Genomic DNA, 14,868 nt, shown 5'->3' with positions numbered 1-14,868 from the left:
GATTGTACGTCTTTGGCCTTTCCTTTTTTTTGAATTTCTTGGATCTTCTCACAACAAATCCCTGACTCTTGATAGTTAATTCGAGTGGGGTCGAATGTAGCTTGTTAATTCAAGCGAGGTTGAATTTAACTTGTTAACTCGAGCGAGGTCGAATTTGACTCGTTAATTCAAGCGAGGTCGAGTTTGACTCGTTAATTCGAGCGAGGTCGAGTTTTACTTGTTAATTCGAGTGAGGTCGAATTTGACTCACTAATTCGAGTTGGGTTGAATTTGGCTCGCTAATTCGAGAGGGGTTGAATTTGGCTTGCTAATTCGAGCGGGATGGAATTTGGCTTGCTAATTCGAGCGGGTTGGAATTTGGCTTGCTAATTCGAGCGGGGTCGAATTTGACTTGCTAATTCGAGCGGGGTCGAATTTGACTTGTTAATTCGAGGGGGTTCGAATTTGACTTGTTAATTCGAGTGAGGTCGAATTTGTCTTGTTAATTCGAGCGGGGTCGAATTTGACTTGCTAATTCGAGCGAGGTCAAATTTGACTTGCTAATTCGAGCGAGGTCGAATTTGTTTTGCTAATTCGAGTGAGGTAGAATTTGTCTTGTCGTAAATTCGATCGAGGTCAAATTTGTCTTGTTGTAAATTCGAGAGAGGTTGAATTTAACTCTTAATGAATTCGAGCGAGGCCAAATGTACATTTCCTGTGTTGGCGTGATGTGAACTTGGTGGAGTTACGTCAGAATTTCGTATGCTGCTTCGCTTACTCATTTATTGGAGAATACTACATGTTGATGTACGATCCGTACATACATTCGAGGAGTCTGGTCTATCTAGTCCCTTCATCGCTCGACCTGGAGAGGTAGTTGATAGGCCGACGATGAATGTCTTGCTCAAGCTTCGGGATGTCTTAATATATGTACGAATCGAATTTTAGCTATTTATGTCGTTGCATAGTGACTTTGGCGAGCCCGTGAGTGAGTTTCACGCACTTGTGTTCTGTCTGCATGTTGGAGAGGTTCGTATGTTTTCCCAGCTGGTGACCCAGTCACAGTCTGTATAGACTTTTCCTTTATAGTGTTGAGTACCGACTTATTTGATGGGGGGGGGGGGTTCGCTCGACCGTTGCCTGCAGGATGATATGGTGCGGGGCATTTTCTTGGTGTGTTATTTTGATGGCATTTGTTCCCTGTTCGCGTGTCTATGAGGATGCCTCTGTTCCTGTCTCACTCTGAAAAGAAATAGTAAGTTAAAGCCAAACGAAATCGTATGTTACCTCAATTGGTTGGTTGATGGGTGGAAGAGAGCCACCATGTTCCCTTCTTTGGCTATGCTTCGTAGATCCTATCATTGGTTGAGCTGATATCTATCGAACTCGGATGACATCTTGTGGGTTGTTGGCTTGGTGTTTTTGCCATCTCCGCTACTTGAATCTGGAAAGTCCCTTTGATTTGATTTACAATGAATTGAGAGTGCCAGTTTCAGATCCGATCTCAGCCTCGCACTTAGCTTTATCGTTAGTCGAATCTGGGCACCTTGTGGGCTGATGACTTACTTCGCCCGTTTTCGAGTTCAAGTCCCAATCCGATTCAGTCCCGAGTGCATGAAGATACGAAAACATAAGCCACACCGCAAGCATATAGGCGGGAATGAGTTTTGTCATTTCAAGGAATTACACAACAAGTTATTATTCCTTCCTGAGAGGGAAAAGGTTGCATCCGCAAGGTATAGATTGGTAACATGATGACGGGATTATGGACGTGCAAAATACGTGACGGCCACAGTCCTAGTTCGACAGCTTGCATTCACAACGTGCCGGAACTATAACTATGTCGAACCTTAGTTTTCGTATAAATATCAAACATAATTTCGATTTTATGCAAGGTTCTAGATTAAAAGTTGGTTTGGTTATTTCAAGATCTTGCCTACGAATTCCTCAAATTTGTGTTCGTAGCGAAATGATGAAGTTACAACGAATGAGAAGTAGAATTAGAACCCGGTTTAGTTCTAGAGGAAACTAAAACTTTGGCTAGGAAATCCCCACAGACGGCGCCAAATTGTTTGACCAAAAAGTTTTAACCCTTTTTGTTAACTAATTAAATAAGAAGATATGGGGTAAATCCTAGCTTAGAGATAATTTATTGTAGATCTGAGATAGAAGATATGAATAAACAAGCATAGCTGAACGTAAAATTTGATTACAGTCGCGATTGGATTCCATAATGTAAGAAAAGGAAGATGGCTTCAAAAATATCAAATGATAACGAAGAATACATAAAGGAAAAGAGTCACCATTCTTGAACAAAATAGACATCCGTACATTTGATAAGTTGAACTACATACGACTACGAGGATCGTGAGATTTGTCTCTCCCTTTTGGCGAAGAGCCTGAGAGGATGGAACATCTTCTCCTTCAGAGATGTATATGTATATATGTGTTCCTATCAGCCCCCTTTCTGTTACTCTCTCTCATGATATTTATACAAAACGCTTTCCTTACCCAGCGGTCCTTAACCGGAATACCTAAGTTTTTGGAATATCCTGTAGAGTATTCCTCTAAAATGTCTAAGTGTTGAATTAGCCGTTCGGGCCGAACTGAGTGCTCGACCTCGACCGTAGTTGAGTCATTCACTGGTATATTGCTTCCTGTACGTGACTTCGGCTTGGTTGACTCCTGGTCGTTTTTCCTTAAATAGAATTCTTTCGATCAAATTTTGACTTATACAGATACCATACTAAAATATCGAGTAAATCAACACCAAAATATCAAATTAATTCAATCCGATTCGGAATTTAATTTTTCGGATTTTATGCGTAAAAACCATAACGGGTCCTTTTGGTCCAAACGTATACGCCAGAAGGAAAAAAAGAAAAGAAAAGAAAAGAGAAGGAGAGAGAAAAAAAAAGAAAAAAAAGAGAGAAGAGTGAGAGAAAATAAAAAAAAGAAAAAGGAAAAAAGGTCGCCAGTGCCTGTGCTTTGTCCCGAAGAGCATCGGATAACGCTGCAACCCTTGTGCTCCTCGGTCGCCCTGTCTTCATTGCTGCTGCGAGTGCCGCCTCGTTCCTCTGTATTGACTTTGTTTCAGGTATTTTAGCTTCATTATTTAGGGCTTTGTTATTTGTGTCAAAGTTGCCTTCTTTATTGGATTTTATATCTTTCTCATGTTGTGATTTATCTAATTAGTCTTCAACCCTATATTATTTCACTGGATTTCTGTTTCTCCTTTACTTATTAAACGGCATCAATCCTGCCTCTCCTCGCGAGAATTACACATTTTCCTACTATCACTGTCTTTCGTATTTTGGGCTTTCATTATTTGGTACCTTTTTTAGATATAAATTTTATACTCTGTTATTTACATAACCAGTTATCAGTTTGTTTATCCAACGCACTTAACTGGGTGTGCCCTTAATCTTATTAGTGATCTCTCTCTCTCAATCTCAATATATATATATTTTGTGTATCAGTATCTCTTTCTGTTATTATTTTCCAATTATTTCCCTTGCCCGGGTGGGGTGGGGTGGGGTGGGGGGGGGGAGGGGGAGAGCTACAAGGACAGTTGGAGGTTGATAGTGGAGTGGGGATTGTATGGTTTTCTGAAGTACCCTTTGCAGTAATCTCAACGTAGTCTTAATCTATTTGATCATAGAAGTGGACTTGACCTGCTTTCCTTGGGTACCGATACATTAAGAGGTGACTCGGCAACTGAAACGTGTCTCAATTGTTTCCTTAATTGAACAGGCTTTCGGATGAGCTCTTGCTCTTTATGAAGCTTGTTTGTTTATAATTTATTACCTGTTCTGTCTACATGCCTTTAATGAACGATTTCACCTCATCTGCGTATCATTGCACTTGATTGGCATTCTATTTCCCCTCTTTTACCTATAGGATGTGTGAAAACAAGGACATGTTGTCTGTAGAATCATCAACTTCAAGCTTCCTTTTGATATTTCATCAAAAATTGATTTTTCTTGGCTACAATGCTTTCAAAGTAAAAGGTCCTTGCATTAACATTCTTGGGTACCATCGCACCAGGATGACCTAAGAACATATTTTTCCAGCACTATGACATTCTCTAATATTTGGTGTTAGGTGCTAAATTTTTTGTTTTAATGTTTTTGTTAGAAGCTCTCAACTGACTACTCCTAGGGAGGAACTCATTGATCAAAATTGAGATAGCATCATTATGCTCTAGTGGTAATTGTTGTGGCTTGCTTTGACAATGGTGGCTGATCAGTGGAAGAAACGTCTACGTGCTGCCAGCACTGTTGACTATTCTCAGGAACCCCATGGATTGAAGAAGAAGAAGAAGAAGCAGGGATTAGCAAGATATAGTTTGAAGTTAAGATCCAATGTTTCTCTGGTCTGGGATGACAAAAAAAGGTGTGTTCTTGCCAAGAAGGAGCAAATTGGCATTTCATGGAGAGACTTGACTCCCTTTTTGGATTCTCTCTCCCACCATCATAGTATACTGGCTGATGTTTTTACTCTACCTCACGGAATTTTTGAATTCGAAAATTTAAGTGAGGTCCTCTCGCACGAGGTAATTGTCTATGAAGTTGTGTATGCTGAATATACTGGAAGCTATGACTTTCCTTGTGTCTTACGCTATGAAAATTGATATAGGTCTGGCAGGCAAACTTGTCAGAAGATGAGAGAGGATTTCTTACCCAATTTTTGCCGGAAGGGTCAGATCCAGATGAAATTGTCTGTAAATTGCTGGGGCAGGAAAATTTTCACTTCGGAAATCCTTTTGTTAAGTGGCAAGTCTTTCTTTACTAAATATCTCCGCATGACAACATTGCACATGTCTGAGAACAATATGTCAGATGTTCTTATGGAAACATTCAATTTTCCATTTTTTACTTATTAGGAATTTGTACTTCAGGTTGCTGTGACTTCTATTGTTACTTCGGACAGTAGGAGTTGTGGTGGGCTCTTGATATTTTATTTTTTATCTGACAGTACTCGGGTTGGTCTTCCCATTTCAGGGAATTATCAAATTTTGATGGGATATGGTTCCCTTTTCTTAGTTTTCTATACATTTAAAAGAAGCTAGGAGATGTTTTTGATATAAATTGAGATTGTGCAGATAAAGATACTGATTTTAGCATTGTGTTCTTCCGATGAGATTGGAAATTATAGTTATCCCACCAAGCAGCAATTGTTTTACGGATGCAAAGAGAGGTCGTGAGGCACATGGAGAAGAAAAGATGAACTAAGGCTTCTTAGTGTATATGGATGTAGTTTGGTATGACCATAATATGATACATTAGGTTGTAATACAATGGATCAACTCCTCAAAAAAAAAAAAGATCAATACAAGGGATTTTGAGGATCATAATACATGGATGTATCATCTGTAACTGTGCCATATCCTCATTTTGTGTTAGATAGTGTAGAATACTTGATAATGTGAGCATGACAGGTAGCCTGTGAGGACCAACAAGAGGAACCAAACACTTAAATTTTAACAGAACCTAATATGAAGTGCAATCGACCTACCACACATTGGCTGTTAATAATTTCCCTAGCATAGTCCTTAATTTTACCAAAGTCCTTTCAAGTTAGGAGTCTAGAGAAGCGTAGGCTTTCTCTATTATGGCACAAGCATGTTCTTATAATTGTTTTGGTGTTGAACTGTAGTTCTCTTAACCGTCTGAGACCTCTTTTTTACCTCCTTAGTTGTTGGGCGTATTCTATCTGATCCCATAACCTTCTAATTTTTTTTTGGTTGCTACAGACTTTTGTTGACTAGGTGCTTAATTATGCACTTATTAACCTTGTATCTTACATCATTGTGCCAATTATCTGAAATAACATCTCTAAATCAACATCTCAAGTTGCAAAGAGGTTAGCATAGACTACCTTATGACAAGTAGTATGTTTCATCAGAGGCGGATCCAGGATTTGAAGTTTATGGGTTCCTACAACGATCTCAAGTTAATAACTGGGATCACAGTCAAATATTTGTAGATGTTTTAATGAATAATACATATACAAGGTTTGGGCAAAAGCTAATTGGTTCCCTGGAACCCGCATCTTAGCCTCTAGATTTGCCACTGGTTTCATGACCATCAGCACTAGCAGCCCCAGCTGCTACATAGCTTTTCTGCATAGCATCTAGTAGATAATCTTTTAACTCTTTCATTTTCAAGTGCTTTATACTTTTGATTGGAGAGATTTTGACTATCGCTGAGCATTAAGGATAATTTGCCTTTAAAATACTTTTCTGTTTCTAGTTATAGTTTACTATGCATGCTTAACTATGCATTTATCTGGACTTGTGTGATTTGACCCCTTACAGAGATGTTATGTGACTTTCATGTTTAAAAGTCTTTGGTATCTTTGCAGGGGTCAGATGATTTGTTCTGGTAGCTTTCACCCTGATATTGTTATGCGTCAGGAACATCTTCTCAAGGCTAACAAGAAGGCGTATTACATGGAATTACAAAATTACCATAATAAGTATGCAGTTTTCTTAACTGTCCTTTTTAAACCTTATTTTCAGAACATTTTACTGTTTGCGTTACATTTTACTTCTCGTGGCAGTATGATTGAGAAGTTGCAGTTATGGAAGGAAAATGTGGAGAGCTGTAAAGACTCTGAGGAAGAATTGGTGGAGAGAATATTGAGGTGAGTTCTCTTTCATTGTCTTATATCATAGGTTTCTTTAGGATCTCAAAAAAGCAACTAGAAAATTTGCTTCCCAGCAATAATGAAGTAAAGGAAAAGAAAGGGAGTGAGACTTTTTTATGCATATATTTATTTGAATGGAAAATGGAAGATAAAAAAGAGAAGAGAATTAACTTAAGATTGCAGAATATTTTATTGTTTGCATTTTGAGTTTTGCTAAACTTTGTTTTTGAAGTTTCCACCTTCAGTGGAAAATGCAGTAAACGCGTAATGTTATCCACATATCGGCTTGAATTGTGCCACTAATTTAGTGAAAAACATCATGTGTTCTCTTGGGTTTCTTTATGTTTTGCCTTCTCCTCTGTCTCCACTGTAAACTGAATATGTGTTTCCCACTGTCGACTATGTCTTAATATAATTCCATTTCCGAACCATACAGAGTTTGGTCAAGTGAAACTAAAGATTAAAAGCTCAGGTTCAAAAAATTCATGAAATGTTTGTGTGAAAAATCCTCAAGAAGAAAAGAACTGAGTAGAGCGTAATTTATAATTATTTTGATGTCAAATGATTTCATTATTTACCTAGTAAGAAAAGTCGAATGATTTCGTGATTTACCTCGTAAGAAAAGTCGAAGGAATTCATTGCCCAATAGAGCCTATAATTCTTCAAAATGATGAAAAGTTTGAAGAATTTTTTTATAAATAACTTGACTATAACGTCTTAAAACTTGTGTCCGCCCATGACTTTCTTGTTTACCAAACGCCAGGAATACTTTAGGATTTTAGACAGTGTTTAGTTGATGAGAATTTACCTCTTTTCTTCTTTCTTTTCACACTAAAAAGTCGATTCACTATTGGTTTGCAAAGGAAATTTCCGGGTTAGGAACCAAACCACTTCATTGATAAATCTGAAGACTTCTTTTCCTCTTTTTTCCATGCCGTTTTCTTGTTGAGCCTGAATTTCATGGAATCTAGGACAACCTTTTTATGACACCTGAATCTTCATCTCGGCATGACAAAGGATGTAGTAATGAACGCCTGAACATATTGATGTTGGATGGGGATAGTCAGAGAGGGTATACTGTCTTTTGCCTTGAGCACTGTCTTTCTGTATTGATCTCGATATATAAGGAAATTTAAGAAGAAAGAAAGACGCACATGAAAAGAGATAAAGGATAACTCAGAAGAAATATTGAAATCGTTTTGACAACTGCACTAAGTTATGCCATAGTAGAAGTTTCATGCAAAGTTCCTTTTGGTTCTTTTTTCTTGACATTGTTGTTCTTGAATTGAGTTTAACCTTTTTGGTTATCAATAAATCTGTTTGAATAAAGTAGATGAAAAGAATTTATTGCATGAAGAAGCAAAAGAGAAGATAGAATAAGCTTACACTATGACTTCTTAAATTCTGGTTGTATGCTTGTGATTGTTATTATGGTAATTGCATCTTTCCCACTATAAGGGAGCATGACAGACGTGCCTTTTTGGTATTCAGAAAGGGCTTCACAGAAGGCACCTATGGCAGTTCACCTGATGGAGCTAAGGTGATTGGAAGGTCTAGGAAAGGAGAAAAGCTAAACAGGCGCAATATCCAACACAGCGATGGCGCCAAATACATGTCTTATATTAAGGTGGCTATGCTTTGGTTGGAACATCTTATGAATCTATTTAAAATTTTCCAATGATCTTGATTTTGTTTGTTTTCTCACCAAAAATCGGAGATCTCACATGTTGCAGCCATTATTCAGCAAGATGTTAGCCCAGCCATTTTGTCTCTTGAGTTCTTACATAGAATGCTTTTCATTTCAGTCCTTCATGTGTGGAAATTCTGTTGGGACTCGTTGATTATATGGAATTTTCTCGAGTTCCAATGGCTGATACACTTTCTCCATCCTTCTTCCCCTCCTTTCTTCATCATATTTCAGGTCAGTCGAGAACACTACCAACGTGTTAAGAACAGCATGAAGCATAATAGTAATAGCATTCAGCCCAGGTCTCTGAGCAACGTCTTAGGTGATATGGAAAATCTCCATGTACAGCCATTTGAATTTTATGAGGAAGAGGAACGTCAGAAGTTACATGACCACTGGTTAGTGCTGTGGAGCAAAACGTTTCTTCTAGTTTATCAATGTTTTCCACATCAGTTCATAGTGTGTGTTTGTACAGGCTGCACCTGGCAAACAGAGATGTCCCTGCTGGTTTTGCAAACTGGATACAGAGACGTTCACAGGGATTGCAAGTGAGAAGATCATTAGGTCAAGAAATGGAACAGAAACTGAAAGTCCAAATTAAGGTCTATCTTAGGAGTGCATCTTATATATCCAAGTTCCCAGAATCTCCTGAATTATCTGACAATTTGTTTTACTTGGTTTATCAGGGGGAAGAGGAAAAGATCCCCGATGGGATCTTTGCAGAACTAACTGATACTAAAGAAGAAGAAGAGAGAAGGAGCTCTGATGGGATCTTTGCTGAACTAACTGATAATAAAGAAGCAGAAGTTGCACTCTCAATGGAAGTAGAGGTTTATACTTTTAGCTTATCTCCCCTTTGTGTCTGGGGGTCATTGTGGTTTTATCTCTTCACCTTTTGAGGAATCAGTTTTGAAGATTATATTCTTCTGAATGGTTTTCTTGTTTTTTCTAATGGTAGTTCCAGATAGTCTATCTTAGTTGTCTAATTGTTAAATTGTCTAAGTTTGCTCTAGGTTGATCAGCAAGAGGGCAACGAAAAATCTGATGGGTTGATTGAGAAGCAGATGGAAAGCGAGATAGTAGATAATGAGCTTTCTCTACACTCGGAGGTCAGTGATACTATTAAAAAACCAAATGTATAGAGGCGAAAAGTCTTCACCTACATTCTTATAATTCGTGTATGTCAAAGGGAAGATGGTCTCCTTGTTTAATTGTTAAATTGTTTAAGTTCGCTCTAGGTTGATCAGCATGAAAGCAACGAAAAATCTGATGGGTTGGTCGATAAGCAAATGGAATGCGAGATAGTAAATAATGAGCTTCCTCTACAGCCGGAGGTCAGTTTTACTAATAGAAAACCAAGTTTATAGCGAAAAGTCTTCACCTACATTCTTACAATTCGTGTATGTCAAAGGGAAGATGGTCTCCTTGTCTAATTGTTAAGTTGTCTGAGTTTGCTCTAGGTTGATCAGCATGAGAGCAACGAAAAATCTGATGGGTTGATCGAAAAGCAAATGGAAAGCGAGATAGTAAATACTGAGCTTTTTCTACACTCGGAGGTCAGTTATGCTGATAGAAAACCAGTTGTATAAAGGCGAAAAGTCTTCACCATTCTTACAATTTGTGTATGTCGAAGGGAAGATGGTCTTCTTGTCTAATTTAAACATTTTCCAAGTTTGCTTTAGGTTGATCAGCATGAGGGCAAAGAAGAATCTGATGGATTGATCAAGAAGCAAATGGAAAGAGAAATAGTAAATGATGAGCTTCCTCTACAGCCAGAGGTCAGTTATACTAATAGAAAAACAATTGTATTGATTGTTGAGGCGAAAAGGATTCACCTAAATTCTTACCAACTTGTGTATTGTCAAAGGGAAGATAGTCTTCTTAAAAACACGGGCCCTGTCTCGTTCAATACAAATAAATGAGTGGTAGAATATTCAGTTAAGAGCTTTTAGTTAAACCATAATTTTCCTGAGAAGAAATCTGTTAGATTTCCTATGTGCTTGATAAGATTCAAATAAAACTCTTTGGGTTATATGATGGTCAGGATCAGGAGGGAGGAGAATCTGCAAGCTTATGTGATAAACAGACTCCTGATAGCACAGCTAACACTGATTATGATGATGAATCTCTCCCTGTCTCACTCAATCAGCATCTTGATCATGTTTCACTTGTTGAGAGCAATCAGTTAGACCACTTTAAGCTGGACTCTAACGAGAACCATATAATCCAGCAAGCAGATGAAGTTTCTCCAACTCTATCAGAGTATCCAGAGGAAGGGTTGAATAATGTGGATGGTCCTGTTGATCAGGGGGATCCTCTTGCTTCTACCAGTGTTGGTTGGCCAGCAGTTAGCATAGCTACTTCTTATGGACGTGCCACTCCCATAAGTCATGAATATTCTTCTGTTGAGGAGTTGTCACTTGGGCATCCTCGAGTTACTGATGAGCCAGCGGCTAATCTTATTAATCTGGGAGCTGTCCCTACAGAAAAGGATGCTGGGAGGGATATGTTGCCCAGAGAACCCAGTGATGTTTCTCTTTTTGGTTCATACCCTCAGAACAGGAATGAAATATTTCAACCATTTTTTAAAGGTCCAGATAGTTTATCTTACAATCATGAGCATAGACAGCCTCCACTGGTGTACCAACCATCAAGCAATCTGATCGTGGAGCCAGGTCAATATTCTGGTCATTTAAGGGAGCAGCTTCATGCGCAGTTACCATTGGAGCTAAGGCACAAGGGACTGAATGATCTCCTCATGCATCAGAACTTTCAGGAGAATCTATACCCAGATGGAGGTCGATACTCTTTCCCTAGGCATGAGCAGTTGAATGTTGGCATGCAAGATTGGGCTGTCAATTCTGTTCATGTATCAGCACCGTCTCAAACTCATTTAAGCAGTGGAGACTTGTTAAGTCAGAATTGGTTCTCTGGAGATAATCATGCCCGTGGGGCCTGGTCTACTTTGGAAGGTATTGGTGGTCCATCTCAGAGCATTGGAAGTGTAAACAACTCAGATCAGAGCTTGTACAGTGTTTTATCTGAATGTAACACACTGCATCAGAGTGGCTCTTATGATCTATCAGGATCAAGAGAACGGTTGATCCCTTCAAGGAACTATGGTGAGATGGGTGTGGGAGTTACCACAACGAGCAATGCCTCGCTGCAACCAGCTAAACCCCTTAGTTACATGAGTAGCCAGGAAAGTCCTGGAGGCCTTAAACCCAATGGTCTCGGATGGGTGAGCATGTCTACTCAAAGTCCTGGGGTACAGGATCCGATGGGTAAACCATTCTTGAGGTCCTGGAATCCGTAGGGATGTTGCGTTGCAAAATGATACGTGGCTCCAAGAGTCCGCAGGACAAAAGTTGATGTAAACTTGTACACCACGAGATGCAGCCAGATTTTATTGCAATTGTTTTGAGGTGAGGCTGCTGCAAGGCTTTTCTTGATGATGTCAAGCCTCATAGGCATTTTGTAAATACATACATTAGACAAATCTAATGTCTGTGTATATACTAGATATAGGGAGATTGGTTTAGTTATGGAGATCCAATGGTTCTTTAACTAGATACTAGATATTTAGATAATATAGTCTTGCTAGTATTTTTCATTTTTTTCTTTGTTAGTAAAATAAAATCTCCCATATTTTGTTCAATGCTTTCCTTTCAGTACAATTGTTAAAAAATCCTTCTGACAACATTACCTACACCTAACGGCAGAAATGAGGTTTTGCGCTATGTACTTTGGGCATTATGTTGTTTTATTTTAATACGGAAATTGTACTATCACTACCAGCTTAATGTGGTAACCGTCATGATTCGCTCATTAATGTTTTCTCTGGATGCATTTGGCTAAATTCAAATTAACGAGACAAGAGGGTTGTATATTGTTTTAAAAACATTTTACTTCATTTAGAGTGATTTATCGACTATCGTGGATTCGTTGGTACGCAAAAGTCTTGGTAGAATTTAGGAGTTAATCATAAGGGGAAAAAATTGGCAATGCTCAGTAACACTTATGTATTGGTTAAATCTGACCGTGACGGTCGAGCTGACCAATGTCCCGCCTAAGAGACTGGGCAGTAAAAGATAACATAGCCCACTCTACATCCCATTCTCGACACCCGTCGAGTCAAAAGGAGCAATGTCTAAAAGAACGACCAAGGCACACTAGATGCCAGAGAGCGTTGGACCAAGTAAATGGCAAGGGTGCCTTGACTATATATAGTAGGGGAAAACCTTCGATTAAGAGGGTCTGCTCCCTATTCTCTCTCCCAAGATCTCTTCTTGTAATCTTTATGGGAAAGAAGTAATCTGCAGAAAAATATGTAAAGCTATCTCCCCCATCGATTGATGGGAGTCACGAATTTCAATAAGATCAACTTTATTTCTTTCATCCTATGTATTATCTACACTATTAGCTCTTTGATCTAGAATTTATTATGTATGACTAAGATTTACCCCTTCATTTTCTTTGATTGATTTATTCAAAAAGGTTCCAATATTTTTTGAGTCAAACAATTTGGCGCAGTCTGTGGGGATTTCTTAGTGAAATTTCCTAGTCTCTCCCAGATCAAAGATAAGAAACACGATCACCCAACGAAAAAAGTGCGAAGGAAAAACCCAACCCACGCGGGACAAAGGCGCAGCATGATAGGGGGGAGAGCCGAGCAGAATCACCAAATTTCGAAATCTTTGCCCCATCAACCATTAAAATGCCAAACAAGACGAACAACGTTGCCAACCTATTCTCCTCCATCGGACCATCGGGTGGAGGCAAGGAAAGTATCATTCTAACTCACTTTCTGCTCTTTGCCCAAGTAGGAACATAAAGGCCGCGCGGGCGAGCGAGTAAAGAAACATCTCAATTAAAGGACGAAAAACTACTGCAAAACTACCAAAATACTGCCCGCCGCCGACTCCCCTAAGCCGGAAGGCAGGAGTCACACAAGGAAACTACAACGTGTGCGCACAACGAACCTAAGCGAAATAGCAACATTTCGTATTCTCCGATGTTGCACCCTCTGATGCAAGCAATGTCAAACGAACTAGGACTCCCCCGGAAAATGTCTGATTCTCCAAAACCTGGGACTGACGACGGGCTACTATTTCGATAAGTTCAAAATAACACCCTTTAAGGCCAAGGGCCTTCGCCAAAAAGAAGAGTTCGACCTAGATCGAACGACGACGGGTTACTAATTCAAGAAGTTCGAAATAACACCCTTTAAGGCCAAGGGCCTTTGCCAAAAAGAAGAGTTCGACCACGATCGAACGACGAAAGGTTACTATTTCGATAAGTTCGAAATAACACCATTTAAGGCCCAGGGCCTTCGCCAAAAAGAAGAGTTCGACCTCGATCGAACGACGACGGGTTACTATTTCGATAAGTTCGAAATAACACCCTTTAAGGCCAAAGGCCTTCGCCAAAAAGAAGAGTTCGACCTCCATCGAACGACGACGGGTTACTATTTCGATAAGTTCAAAATAACACCCTTTAAGGCCAAGGGCCTTCGCCAAAAAGAAGAGTTCGACCTCCATCGAACGACGACGGGTTACTATTTCGATAAGTTCGAAATAACACCTTTAAGGCCAAGGGCCTTCGCAAAAAAGAAAAGTTCGACCTCGATCGAACGACGACGGGTTACTATTTCGATAAGTTCGAAATAACACCCTTTAAGTCCAAGGGCCTTTGCCCAAAAGAAGAGTTCGACCTCGATAGAATGACGACGGGTTACTATTTTGATAAGTTCGAAATAACACCCTTTAAGGCCAAGGGCCTTCGCCAAAAAGAAGAGTTCGACCTCGATCGAACGACGACGGGTTACTAATTCGATAAGTTCGAAATAACACCCTTTAAGGCCAAGGTTCTTCGCCAAAAAGAAGAGTTCGACCTAGATCAAATGATGACGGGTTACTATTTCGATAAGTTCGAAATAATACCATTTAAGGCCAAGGGCCTTCGCCAAAAAGAAGAGTTCGACCTCGATCGAACAACGATGGGTTACCATTTTGATAAGTTCGAAATAACACCCTTTAAGGCCAAAGGCCTTCGCCAAAAAGAAGAGTTCGACCTCGATCGAACGACGACGGGCTACTATTTCGATAAGTTCGAAATAACACCCTTTAAGGCCAAGGGCCTTCGCTAAAAAGAAGAGTTCAACCTCGAACGAACGACGACGGGTTACTATTTCGATAAGTTCGAAATAATACCATTTAAGGCCAACGACCTTCGCCAAAAAGAAGAGTTCCACCTCGATCGAACGACGACGGGTTACCATTTCGATAAGTTCGAAATAACACCCTTTAAGGCCAAGGGCCTTCGCCAAAAAGAAGAGTTTAACCTCCATCGAACGACGACGGGTTACTATTTCGATAAGTTCGAAATAACACCCTTTATGGCCAAGGATCTTCGCCAAAAAGAAGAGTTCGACCTCGATCGAACGACGACGGGTTACCATTTCGATAAGTTCGAAATAACACCCTTTAAGTCCAAAGACTTTCGCCCAAAAGAAGAGTTCCACCTCGATCGAACGACGACGGGTTACTATT

The 14,868-nt window shown here is 39.5% G+C and overlaps 1 protein-coding gene across 2 annotated transcripts; it reads left to right on the top strand.

Moving 5' to 3' along the window:
- The first annotated feature begins 2,903 nt into the window (after positions 1-2,903).
- On the top strand, positions 2,904-11,975 carry LOC104239890 (uncharacterized). Of its 2 annotated transcripts, none has more exons than XM_009794625.2 (14): positions 2,904-3,076; positions 4,120-4,534; positions 4,618-4,754; positions 6,346-6,459; positions 6,544-6,627; positions 8,122-8,257; positions 8,552-8,715; positions 8,793-8,919; positions 9,004-9,147; positions 9,331-9,426; positions 9,556-9,651; positions 9,778-9,873; positions 10,000-10,095; positions 10,362-11,975. In XM_009794625.2, the coding sequence occupies exons 2-14, from the start codon at positions 4,214-4,216 to the stop codon at positions 11,631-11,633; spliced, it is 2,883 nt and encodes a 960-aa protein (XP_009792927.1). In that variant the 5' UTR covers positions 2,904-3,076; positions 4,120-4,213; the 3' UTR covers positions 11,634-11,975. The 2 variants fall into 2 exon arrangements, with proteins under 2 accessions (XP_009792927.1, XP_009792926.1); XM_009794624.2 differs by having other exon boundaries at positions 4,117-4,534.
- Positions 11,976-14,868: the final 2,893 nt, after the last annotated feature.

The sequence above is a fragment of the Nicotiana sylvestris genome, chromosome 2, assembly GCF_000393655.2.
Source record: "Nicotiana sylvestris chromosome 2, ASM39365v2, whole genome shotgun sequence".
Taxonomy (NCBI): Eukaryota; Viridiplantae; Streptophyta; class Magnoliopsida; order Solanales; family Solanaceae; genus Nicotiana; species Nicotiana sylvestris.
The sequence above is the reverse complement of the archived record's forward strand: the minus strand, read 5'-3'. Positions and strand labels throughout refer to the sequence as shown.

What these genes read in the sequence shown, in the direction of transcription:
- LOC104239890 (XM_009794625.2), top strand. Translation starts at nt 4,214, where the DNA reads ATGGTGGCTGATCAGTGGAAGAAACGTCTACGTGCTGCCAGCACTGTT. An exon ending in CAGAAGTTACATGACCACTG is followed by an intron (nt 8,716 to 8,792) that starts GTTAGTGCTGTG and finishes GTGTTTGTACAG; the next exon opens with GCTGCACCTGGCAAACAGAG. An exon ending in AGCTTTTTCTACACTCGGAG is followed by an intron (nt 9,874 to 9,999) that starts GTCAGTTATGCT and finishes AGTTTGCTTTAG; the next exon opens with GTTGATCAGCATGAGGGCAA.